This window comes from Crocodylus porosus, unplaced genomic scaffold (assembly GCF_001723895.1).
Source record: "Crocodylus porosus isolate Cpor-Errol unplaced genomic scaffold, CroPor_comp1, whole genome shotgun sequence".
In the NCBI taxonomy this organism is placed as follows: Eukaryota; Metazoa; Chordata; order Crocodylia; family Crocodylidae; genus Crocodylus; species Crocodylus porosus.
Window position 1 is genome coordinate 75565 of NW_017728888.1, and position 11974 is coordinate 87538.

Here is an 11974-nt window from a genome sequence, read left to right on the forward strand (position 1 = left end):
CCCCAGTGCTCTTTCCTGCCATGGCAGGGGGTCGGACTTGATGATCTGCTCAGGTCCCTTCTGACCCTAGAAACTATGAAACTGTGCACTGGGGGCAGGAAGGGATTCCCCCCCCTTATTCAGACTGCTCTGGACTGGGGGGAGTTGCCTTCCTCTGCAGTGGGGGCAGGGCCTCAGCCTCTGGCATCCATTAACAACATTTAATAGAAGCGGGATGTTGGCTGCTGTGGTCCTCCTGCTTTACCTGCAGTAGGCCAGGGTGCTAGGTCTCTGTGTGTCAGGATTGAGGGCAGTCTGATGAAGAGTTTAGGTTAGGGTTGTCTGGACTGGTTTGGACAGGGCTGATTTTGCCTCAGGCAGGGATTGGACTAGATGTGACCCTGCAGGTCCCTGCTGGCCCCACTTTTCTATGACTCTGAAAGGGGAGGTGGTGGCCTGTTCATCTGGTGTCAGGAAGGGCAGCACCTTGGAGACTGACTGGTTTAGAGAGGTTGGAGCTTTCCTAGGCAGCCATCTACTGCTTCAGATGCTATGAAAGGAGTGGCAGAAAGGGTTTTCTATAGTACAGAAAGAGAGATGGGGAGGGGACCCAGCTGAGAGAGGAAAGGGTGGACTGGATTAGGTTGGCTGAGATGAGGCAGTTGACACCGTGGGGGATCCTGAGTAAGCAGCTAGTCCAGGTAACCAGGAACTCGCAGTCTTCCTTGGGCTTGTGGGCTGATGCAGTTGTGTCTGAGGGTGGTTTCTTGTTCTGCAGTTCTGCACTGAGGTCAGTTAAAATATGTCCATCTTGGGGCAGCTTCTCAATAGTCGTGTCTGGAGCATGGAGAGATAATGTGACCTTAGAGTTTGGCACGCCTTGCATCTTGTGGGAAGGCATGCGCAGAAGGGGAGGGTGAGAGGAAAGGCAGGGCCGTGGGAGTGGAGTCTGGTGGCCGGAGTGTAAAGCCAGCAGTCAGGAGAGCCTTGGCTTCTGCTTCTGACTCTGCTTCCCAGCACCAATGCTGGCCTCTGTCAAACATCGTCACTGTGAGAAGAAGTGATAACTTCTCCCGATAACCGAGTTTTCCTTCATGGGGCCTGGAAAGCAGCAAAGTCCCTGCCTGGCAGGCAGACACCAACCCTTGCCGTGCCCAGCTTGCTACAGAGCTGGGAAGAGCAAAGGCAAGGGCCACAGCAGGCCAGGCCAGAGGGGAGGGGGCTTCCTCGTCCTACCAGCCTGAGGCCTTGCTGCCCTGCCAGCTGCGACTCCTGTAAGGCTGTTCTCAGCGATTGTTAGCAGAGGGATAGAGCAAGAGGGGAGGTGTGCAGCTGGGGCACCTGGCAGACCTGGGGAGCAAGAGCTACCATTCTGCTGTGCTGGGGACACCGGGTGAGAGTGGGTTCCCTAATGGCTGTGTGCTGCTCTTCTCCCCAGGTGTCGGACACGCTCCTGGACTGCCGCAAGCACCTGACCTGGGTGGTCGCCGTGCTGCAGGAAGTGGCAGCCGCAGGGGCCCAGATGATTGCCCCCCTGACGGAGAACGAAGGGCTGCTGGCTGTGAAGCTGGAAGACCTGGCCTTCAAAGCCAGCGAGCAGGTGGGAGCTTCCCCACACACCCCTACCTCCAGGGACCTGCCACCCCTTCGCTTGAGAGATGCTGGGTCTCCATGTGCCCCGTTTGGAAGCCCTTTCACAGTGAGCTGGGCAACACGAGCAGAGACTGGGGACCTGCCAGTGACCCGCCTGCCACCTGTTCTCTGTCATGTCTCCCCTCCCCCTCTTTGGACGGGGTGTGTTCTGTGCCCTGTGGCCCGCCTGAGGGCAGCAGCCACAGCAGGGCACATGGCTGCAGTGGTAGCAGTGCCATCGGCACAGGAGCACCTCAGGAAGTAGGGTGACCTTCTCCCCATCCCTGCAGATCTACGGTGCCCAGGGCATCAACCCGTATGAGTGCCTGCGGCAGTCCTGCAGCATCCTCATCGCCACCATGAACAAGATGGCCACTGCCATGCAGGAGGGGGAGTACGATGCCGACCGGCAGCAGATCAAGGTGGGCAGGGCTGGGCCTGTCCCCTCCTCCCCTGGGCAAGGGCTATGTGCCATTGGCACTGGCATGGGGAGGGTCTCCTGGGGTTGGGGCTGGCTGAGGTGAAACTGCAGGCCCTCCTGGTATGGGGGAGGAAGGACTGAGGGAGGTGCGGTGTGCATTGTTTCCAGACTTCGGCTTTGCTGAAGGGGGGCCAGTGTGCCCTGTGAAAAGGGAAGGGGTGCTCGCAGCAGCAGGGAGATGCTGAGGGTCTAAGCCTGGCCTGGGTGGACTGGGGCTGCGTGAGTGCTCACAGCTCTTGTCAGCGAGTGGCCCCAGCCATGTGGCATCCAGCATGGCGAGGGGCATGGAGGCTCTGACGCTGCCCCCACACTGAGCCAACCCCCCTGGGCTGGGCTGGGCTGTGGCGGGTTCAGGCAACTGTCTGCAGGGCCCAGGTCTGAGGAGACGTTCCCAGGGAGGCCCCTATCCCCCTGCTCTGCACTGTCTGACCACCCTTGGCTTCCACTGCAGCCTGCTCCCCCTGTTGACCTGCGGGCAGCTGCACTGCGGGCAGAGATCACGGATGCCGAGGGGCTAGGGCTGAAGCTGGAGGACAGGGAGACAGTCATCAAGGAGCTAAAGAAATCACTCAAGATCAAGGTGAGCTCAGCTCTGGCCTGCTGCCAAGCCTCCATCTTACCTGAGGGCCAGTGCAGAGTCTCCCTCCTCTGGGCACCCCGCTCCCCCTTCCCGGTGCTCTTCTGGCTCGCTGCCTGTTGGGCTCTGCCTCCTTTTGGTCTTGCTCAGAGGCCAGTGGGGGGCACAAGCTGCCTGGGGGCTCAGCCATGAAGGACCTGCACCGGCTTTCTTTTGAGACAGCTGTTGCAAGCATGTAACCCGTTCCCAGGTGCTAGTGATGCTATGTGCGGTCATGGGCTGCATGTGGAGCATGAGCAGGAAAGCAGGGGGTGACGAGAGGTTCCCCAGGCATTGCAGTCCCTTCTCCTCGTGCTGTCTCTCCCGCCTGGGCCTGAGTGCACCCCCTCCAACCCTCTCCCTCCCCCCCGCAGGGCGAGGAGCTGAGCGAGGCAAACGTGCGTCTCAGTCTCCTAGAGAAGAAGCTGGACAGCGCATCCAAGGATGCGGACGACCGGGTGGAGAAGATCCAGACCAAGCTGGATGAGACCCAGACACTGTTGAAGAAGAAGGAGAAGTAAGTGTGGGCAGGACTGTCCTGGCTGGGTGGGGCTAACGGGCTGCACCTGCCATGGGAAGGGCCGTGGACCAGGTCCTCTGCACCCACAGTTGGGATCAGCTCTGGGTCAGTACAGAGTGTAGTATGGGATAAGCGGAGGTCCAGGACATAGAAAAACAGAGTTGTGGGGCTGGCAGGGACCAGCAGAGGGCACATCTAGTCCACCCCCTGCCTGAGGGAGGATCAGCCCTGTCCAAACCAGCCCAGACAAACCCATCAGCTAAATTCTACATAAGACTACCCTCAGCCTTGACACAGCTCCAGGCATTGCCCCCACCCCTAGAAAAGCAGGAGGACCATGGCTGCCAATGTCCTGCGGCTGCCGAGGTGGGGTGGGGGATTCATAAATGCTCCCCAAGCCGAGGCCGTGCCCCCGCTGCAGAGGAAGGCAAAACCCCCCAGTCTGGACCAGTCTGAGCAGGGGGGAAATCCCTTCTTGTCCCAGTGCAGCATTGGTTTGAGCCTGAGTGCAGGGGCAAGGCCCTCCAGCCAGGACCCTGTGGGGTTGGCCTCGGCAGGAGCATTGGCGCAACCCAGCCCCATCCCCAGTCTGGGCTGCAGCAGCACCAGTGCCTCTGGGGGAGGCATAAATACTCCCTGAAATGTCACTGGCAGGGAGGGGCTGGGCGGGGCTGGGCCTGGGGGCAGTTCTTAAGAGGAGCTGTGTCTTTAGTGCTCTCCTAGGGAAGGCGTGGGCAAAAGGTGCTTCCTGCATGCCCCAGGGCTTTGCTTTGCCCGCCTCTTGCCTGACACAGGTGTTAGCTTGCAGCATGTGAACTCCACAGTCTTACCAAGTAAACTGGAAGTCGCAGGGAAAGGAACATGTCTGCCTGACAGACCTGGGAGAAATGGGAGGCGGCGGGGGGGCGGGTGACCCAGCCATATGCGAGGTGACAGATTGCTGGATGGGCTCCACGTGTCACTGGAGGACCCCTCTGCTGGGTCAGCAGGAGTGCATAATCGGGGCAGGGGGCCTGGCCAGGACTTCTCTGGAGAAAGGCTGGGAACATGTCAAGTGGGCCCATGGCTGTGTCCCCCCTGCAGGGAGTTTGAGGAGACCATGGACGCCCTTCAAGCGGACATCGACCAGCTGGAGGCAGAGAAGCTGGAGCTCAAGCAGCGCCTGAACAACCAGTCCAAGCGCACCATCGAGGGGCTGCGCGGCGCACCCGCCTCCGGCATTGCCTCCATCGTCTCCGGCATCACGGGGGGTGAGTGCCCTGTCCATGTACCCCCTGCCCATAGGTGAGCTCCCACGGCTGTCCCACGGTGCCTGGACATTGGGGCAGGAGCACAAGGCCAAGGGTGCGGAGCCCTGGAAGAGAGAGAACCCCTGACCCTGCTGAAGAGGAAGCCCGCAGGCCCTGCCCATCAGCTGCAGCCCCTCCCTGCTCTGCACTGGGCTTAGCTGTCTGTCTCGCAGTTGAGCAGGCTCACCCACCTGCTCTCTGTACCCACTGAGCCCAGAGACGAGGCGGGAGAGGCCCCCAGCACCACTCTTAAGCTGTGTCCTCAGCCACAAGGGGCCCCTGGGTATTCCCCACCTCATCCCGGGGTCTGGGGCCTGCTGGGTGGGGCAGGAAGCAATACAGTCACAGCCTCAGAGCCCTCTGCTCCCTGGGCTGCACTGGGGGCATTGCCCCCACCCCTGCAGGGGGACAGGAGAGCCTGCCCCACAGTGCTAAAGTGTGAGGCCAGTTGGCTGGGTGCTTGTTGGGGGACTGGGCTCCTTCCTTGCTGCTGAAGCAGCATCCCCAGGCCGGGAGGCTGCACCAACAAGGCACCAAAGAGGCCATGCATTTCTCTTGGCCTTTGTGGATGTCAGCAGAGCCATGTGCTGTGGTGGGTAGGGGCCATCTCACGGGCTCCCTGAGTTCCCTTTGAACGTGCCCATCCTGGCAGGCCAGTGTTGCCTCCCAGCTGCATAGAGCTGAAACACCCTGAGCGATTCTCACTTGGCCTGTGGGTGACCAGCAGAACTACGGTGTCCCTGCTTCCCAGAGGTGTTGCGTTTGTGCCGGGAGGGTCCCCAGTCTCTCAGGCAGCACGCGTCCATGCATTCTGCTCACGGCTGCATGCAGGGGCAGCTGTCCTTGCTGCCAGGCAGTGCCTCATGCTCACGCTCCCATGTGCTACCCAGGGGTGACGGGGAAGGATGCTCCCCAAGGCACAGAGCAAGCTGTGGGATCCTGGCCCTCTGGTATCTGTCCCTCCTCAAGCCGCAGCTGACAGTCATGGCAGCCACTTGGTGTGCAGTCTTGGGAGAGGGGAGTGCTGGGGGCAGTGGGGAGCAGTTCAGCCCTTCACAGGGACCCCCAGGATGTTGCCAGCTCATCCTGGTCAGACGGGCTCCCATGGTAACTGCTGCAAGCACTGGCTGCACTCTCCCACTCTCCTGCCCTGGTGCTCAGGTCCTGTGTTGGTGCCTTTCGGAGCGTGCACTGAATCAGTCACAGAGATGTGGGCTGGCAGGGACCCCTGCAGGTCACATCCAGTCCCAGCCCTGCCTGAGCTAGGATCAGCCCTGTCCAAACCAGCCCAGACAAGCCCCACATCCAGCCTCTGAGCAAAGCTGCGCTGGGTGACACAAGCCAGTGACCATGGCTGTGGCTGTCACAGGGCTGCGAGGTCGAGACCTGTCGAGCCCTCGGGCAGGGAGCGAATGTGGGTGGGACCGGGCTGTTTTTTCTGGGCTGTTCTTTGGCCTCTCTAGCCAGCGCTGCGCCTGAGCCTCTCTCCTCAGCTCTCACTTCTGCTTCTTCTCTCTCTTCTGCTTTCTTCTCCCCTCCTTGTCCAGCAGAGGAACAGCAGAGAGGTACGGTACTGCCCAGCCTGCTTACCCACGTCAGCTCTCCACACCCCTGGGACCCCAAAAGGGGCCTGTATGGAGAGGGGGCAGGTTTCCATGAACATCTGAGCATGGGGCCCTGGAGTGGGTTGTAAGGTCCATCCAGGGTCCTGTCCAGGGACAGCTGTTGTTGGCCCCAGCACCCCACAGCTCAAGGTGGAAGATCTGCATGCAGAGCAGGGAGTGAGGGGCACAGCCTCTGCATCAGACCTGCCTGCACCCTGAAGGCTGGAGGCTGCATGGGAGAGAGAAACGGGAAATCCCTGCTCAGACCCTTGATCATTTTGGTCCCTCTAGCCTCCACTCTGTGCTTCTACGTGGCACAGGAGACTGGGCATGACAGACCTGGGGTCTGAGCCTGTCAGTGATCATTTTTATGTTCTTATGAAAATCACAGTGGCAGGGAGGCAGGCAGGCGATGGGGATCGTGCACTCTTGCATGGGGAGGGGGGTCCCTCAGGAGCATCTGGTGCAGGGGCAGCTCTGTCCAGCCTCGCCTGGGCCATGACGCGCGGGGTGTGGGGCTCAGTGCCATGCCGTTCACACCCAGCTACCTTGCCCGCCATCTGCTTGTCCAAGTGTGACCCACTGGGGCCTCAGTCTGCTGGCGTGGTGGACTATGCCGGACTTGGCGCAGAGTGCCTGGGGGGGTGGTTCTTGTTGCACCCTGACACAAGCAGCCTCTTCCCCTTGTCCTGCCACAAGCCAGCTGCAGCCAATCTGCCCTCCCCCTCATGGCACTGCCCTTCTTGCCCACGTGCAGGTGTCAGCGCCGGCCAAGCCATGGTGGGGGGCTCAGGCCCCATCCAGGTGAAGGACTCGCCCCTCCTGCTGCAGCAGATTGATGCCATGCGCCTCTCCATCAAGTACCTCAAGAACGAGAATAACCTGATCAAGGTGAGGGGCTGGGTGGGCTCCTATGTGCCTGGCTGGGCCCAGGCTCTGCAACAGAGTCCTGTGCCCCAACCAGCTCTCGCTCCCTCTGAGGAATACCAGGAGCCTGCTGGGGTAGGAAAATCCAAGCGGGGGCCAGGGCCAGGCTGGCTCGGCTTCATCTGGACCGAAAAGCAGCAGCCGCAGGGGCTCCCAAAGCAGGTGGCCAGTAAAGCTGAGAAGCCTCCCACATCTCTTCTGAGAGGGGCTTGCACAGCCCCAGCGGCCAGGACACCCTCTTGCAGTTCCCTGTGTCTCAGGAGTAAGAGACAGGGTGTGGGTGTCACGCCCTGGAACAGAGCCAGGAGCCAGGGTCCACCTGCCTCTGTAGCTGCTGAGGCCCAGACCAGCGATTCTGGAGACCATGGGTCTGCAGGGCAGGGATATCCCAGGGCTCTCTTGCCTAGAGCAGTGGATCTCAACCTTTTTTGACTCGAGGGACCCCTGGATAGACTTGCGCCTGCTTGGGAAACACCAGCTCTATTTTCGCTCTCTCCAGGGGCTGTTTTTCTGCTGCAGAGAACTCGGAGATCCTAGCTGTGGGTTTCTATAATCTCTGGGCCTAGCTGGTGAATCCTCTCTGTGCTCCTAGTAGTGCTACCCTTTTGATGCAGGTTGTAGCACCGAGGGTGCCTGGTTGAGAATCGCTGGCTTGGGAGGAGGCTGTGTTAATCAAGAGCAGGCTCTCGGGGTATAAGGCAGGGGCTCTTCCTCCCCCTGGGAAGGGGTGGAGAGAGGTCTCTGTGCAGATGGTGTCCTGGAGACGGAGCATTAGGTCCTTGCATTTGCCACCTTGTCCTGTGTCATTGACTGATTGGGGAAGGGCCTGGTCCCCTTTTTGCCCTCCAGCAGGGCAGAGACTGCACCACACAGTCGGGCACTAGGGGCCAGGGGAAGCTGGCCCCACCAGTGATGCCGCTGCCCCTTGCTTCCCAGGGCACGCAGATGAAGACAGACCTGGCGGGGCTACCCCCTCTGCACGTGCCAAAGCTCTCTCTGCCCAAAGACCGGCAAGGAGATGAGATGGCCTCTGGCTCCCTGTACCGGAAGACGAACCAGCTGCTGGAGACCCTCTATCAGATGAGCGCCAATGCCAGGGTGGTGGACATCACGCGCAAGAAGTCAGGTAGGTCCACATGGGACCCCACTGCTACTCCTCCGCGGGGTCCAGGGCTGCAGCCTCCTGTGCTGGGGATGGATGGTGTCAGGGGTCATAGGGAAGGTGCAAAGAAGGGCAGCAAGGACAATGAACACTATGGAGGGGCTTCCATGTGAGGAGAAACTACGAGGCCAGGCCTGGTCAGGGTAGAAAAGAGACGCTGGAGGGGGGACATGAAAAGGGAAGAGAAAGTCACTAGGGACTTATTATCAACTGTCTCTCACCAGGTAAGAACAAGGGGGCACAGCATGGCACGAGCAGGCCGTCAACACCAGGAAGTTCTTTCTTGCACTGTGTAATTAAAGGGTGAAACTCATTGCCCCCAGATGTAGGGAAGCTGAGAGCTAGGCCAGATTCACCAGGGCTTGGAGCAAAGGGGCATCAGTGGCTCTGGAGCAGGCAGTGAGGGGCACAGCCTCTACATCAGCCCTGCCTGGACCTCAGTGCTGGAGGCTACAGGGGGAGAGGAACAGGGGAAAGCCCTGCTCTGCCCCAACCACTCCTATACTCTGCTGCTGCCATTCCAGCCTCTACTCTCTGCCACTGCGTGACGGGGAGACCGAGTCTGCCCCAGTCCAGAGCAGCTCCGAGGTTCTTACAGGAGTGCGGGACTAGCTCTACCCCCCCACTCTGTTTGAAGCCCCCCAAGGTCTGTCTTCTGGGAGTGCCCCAGGAGCCCCTCGATGCAGGGATGGTTCTGGTGGGCAGGGCGCTGAGGGAACACAGTGGGTCGGCCGACAGCTTGCTCATGACTGGAGCCTCCATCCGCTTCCAGTGTCGTGAAGGAAAGGGTGTCCAGTGTCCCTGCAGCTCCTCACGGGCCAGGCCCTCGCTAGGAGTAACGGGGCGAGTTGTCAGGTTCTTTGGGCCAGCAGGGCTGGAGAATCGCTGGATGAGGCTGGGGCCCTGGTGCAGGCGCCTCCTCACTTCTCTTCCCCCTCAGCAGCGGGGAACCCAGCGGCACAGCTCCTGGAGCAGACGGCCCGTCTGAAATCCCTGAGCGACACCATCGACAAGCTGAAGGTAATGCAGGCCTGACCCAGCCCTGGGATCTGCTGGTGTTTGGGCAGTGAACAGGGACCCCCACCCCATCCCTGGAGGACTCGCATCCTGTACCACTGACCCAGCCCTTGCCCCACTCAGTCCTCCCAGCCTGATGGGAGACTGGATCGTAGCCCTTCCCGGGAACAAACCTTCCTCGGGCCTGCGATGGGAAGGGGAGACGTGCCCAGACACATGGGGCCTGCCCTGGCCCACGTGTTCAGCCGGGGGCAGCTCCTGGGGCAGGATGGGGCATGGCTTAGCTCTCCCAGCCCCTCCTCGGGGTGCTGTGCCCAGGAGCCAGTGGGGGTGGGGGGCTGCTTGGGTGCCAGAGTTGCAGCTCCAGAGGGGTGACGCTGGCTTGCTCTCCCTCCCCCAGGACGAAGTGATGAAGGAGACAGTCCTGCAGCACCCTGGAGCCAGTATCCCAACCGACTTTGCCACCTTCCCCTCTTCATCCTTCCTGAAGGTAGGAGCCCACATTCTGGTGGGGGAGGTCACGCTGGCAGGCTGGAGCTCATAGAGGGAGCACAGCTGCCTCCGCACTGAGGTGGTCTGTGCTGGGGGCTCTGCCAGCGCCTGAAGAATGTGTCAGCCAGAGACCAGTCAGGCGAGCGGGGCTGCGGGGAGAGAAGTGTTTGCAGAGGCGTTGCAGGGTTTGGAGGATCCACAGCTGCAGGTGCCCAAAAAGCAAGTGCAGTTCTGGGGCCGCACGAGTTGCAGCATTAGGTGTGAAGGAGGGGAGGGACGGTGCTGCTCGCTTGGTGCTGGCAAGGTCTAAACTGGTGTCTAGTTTAAAGACGGGGATGTTCCAGGCCTGGCAGGATGTGGGCAGGCTGGAAGTCCAGCACAGAGCAACCAAAACAATCAAGGGTCTGGGAGGCAGGACAGATAAGCACAGGGTGGAGGAGCTGGGGGGATTGAGTCTGGAGGAGAGAAGACTGTGAAGGGGGTTTGATCACAGGCTGCGAATCCCTGAAGTGTGATGGCAAAGAGGCTGGAGATGGGCTTTTCTCTGTGGCTGCAGGGGACAGGACTCGGAGCAATGGCCTCCAGCTGCAGCAGGGGAAGCTGAGGCTGGGGATGAGGAGAAAGATGCTGGCTCTGATGGAGTCAAGCACTGGAACAGGCCCCTAGAGACACGGTGGAGTCTCCATCCCTGGCAGTTTGCAAGAGCAGGCTGCACAGCCCCTTGGCTGGGAGGGTTGTCAGGACTGATTCTGCCTGGAGCAGGGGCTGGACCAGTGCCCTGGCAAGGCCCCTTCCAGCCCAGCTCTCCCCTTACCTTGCATTTGTTGCCCACCTCTGGGCTCTAAGTGCTGAAGGAGCTGGGAGCGGGTGTCTGGGGAGAAGGTGAGGCCATGTGCAGCTTGGGGAGAAACTGGGTAGAAGGGGACAAGGCTGCAGCCTTTGTGTATCTGGCGGGCTGCCCTGGAGAAGAGACGGAGCCACTTTCCCTCGCTGCAGAGGGCAGGACTCATAGAAGGCAGCAAGGCAGGCCAGGATTGGACCTCCGGAGCCACCTCCTCGCTGTCTAGCCTGGGGCAGGGGGACCTCCCTCCTGGCAGCTGGATCAGCACAGGTCAGGGGCTGGGCTAGATGCCCCCACCGTCCTGGGCTCTGTGCGGAGGATGGCAGTTGCTGGGGCTTGGGGCTGGCCTGGAGGAGTGTGGCCCGCCCTGAACCTCCGCTCTCTCCTGTCTTGCAGGCCAAGGAGGAGGCGGCAGCTGACACGGTTTACATCGGCAAAGTGTCCTTCCCGTGCGCACCTGGCCACGGCCAGGTGCACCGGCTGGTGCTGACGCCAGAGCAGCTGCATGCGCTGCACAGCCGCCTCATCTCCTAGGGACCCAGCTGGGCCGGGACAGACCTAGGCCCGTTGCACGTCCCCCGTCCGAGCGGGACAGCCTCCTGCTGGCGCTGCTAGCACTGGCCTCCCTGTGCCAGGGCTGGCTTCGACTTACCGTGACCGCTGCGGCTCCCACGCCCCCCCCCCAGGCCAACACTGCGGCTGCCTTTTCTTCTGTATGGAAATGGGCAGAGCCGCAGCTTCCCCCTGCACGGCCCTCTCGCACCTCCCCCATCAGCTCCTCCCTGCATGCACGGGTGTCCAGGGATCCCCCTCAGCTCCCAGACCCGTGCACGGGGGATGTGGGGCTGGGCCGAGAGGCTCTGCGCTCTGGGTCAGGCTTTGGTGGCACGGAGGGGCTGGGGCTGGGCTGCAGCTTCCTCCCCTGCGTGTTGCGTTGGGGGGGGGGGGGCTCTGGCTCTAAACACTACACTGCCCAGGGGAGCTCCCATCCAGACCCTGCCCAGCCAGATGCTGGCTTCATGCTGCCTCCACCCGCGGCAGCGCTCCCCTCCTGTAACCCCCTTAGCACTAGAGCTCTCAAACCAATAAAGCTTCACCCGTTCCACCTGCCAGGCCTGGCTCCCTCCTTCTGCCTCCCATTCAGGAGCAGCTGCTCTCCAGCCGGTTACGAGGCCCCTAGCGCGGCTCGGCCCTTCCAGGGGCCGTGAAAGAGGGGGAATGGGCACGTGCCTTGATGTGGCAGGAGGGGCAGCTGGTTTTGGTCCAAGCCCCTGGGTTGAGGGGGGCAGAGCCCGTGGGGCTGGACAACAGCACCAGCTCCCCCAGGCAGGGGCAGTGCTTCACCCACTGGATGGGGCTGGGTGGGTCCCCACACCAGGGTCCCAGCAGAGCCAGGGCTTGAGCCCCATGCTCC

The 11974-nt window shown here is 61.4% G+C and overlaps 1 protein-coding gene across 9 annotated transcripts in view; it reads left to right on the forward strand.

Annotated features, from left to right (window-relative positions):
* Positions 1-11663, forward strand: part of DCTN1 (dynactin subunit 1) — a 77813-nt gene extending 66150 nt beyond the window's left edge. For 4 of the 9 annotated variants that reach the window (XM_019554476.1, XM_019554507.1, XM_019554517.1 and 1 more), the window contains 11 exons: positions 1418-1579; positions 1902-2033; positions 2544-2672; positions 3083-3225; positions 4312-4478; positions 6065-6082; positions 6879-7012; positions 7985-8174; positions 9151-9230; positions 9628-9717; positions 10957-11663. In XM_019554476.1, coding sequence (XP_019410021.1) covers positions 1418-1579; positions 1902-2033; positions 2544-2672; positions 3083-3225; positions 4312-4478; positions 6065-6082; positions 6879-7012; positions 7985-8174; positions 9151-9230; positions 9628-9717; positions 10957-11094 — 1383 coding nt within the window. In that variant the 3' untranslated portion in view covers positions 11095-11663. The remainder of the gene's footprint in view (positions 1-1417; positions 1580-1901; positions 2034-2543; positions 2673-3082; positions 3226-4311; positions 4479-6064; positions 6083-6878; positions 7013-7984; positions 8175-9150; positions 9231-9627; positions 9718-10956) is intronic. The other 5 variants (XM_019554500.1, XM_019554533.1, XM_019554493.1 and 2 more) reach the window with 4 other exon arrangements.
* Positions 11664-11974: the final 311 nt, after the last annotated feature.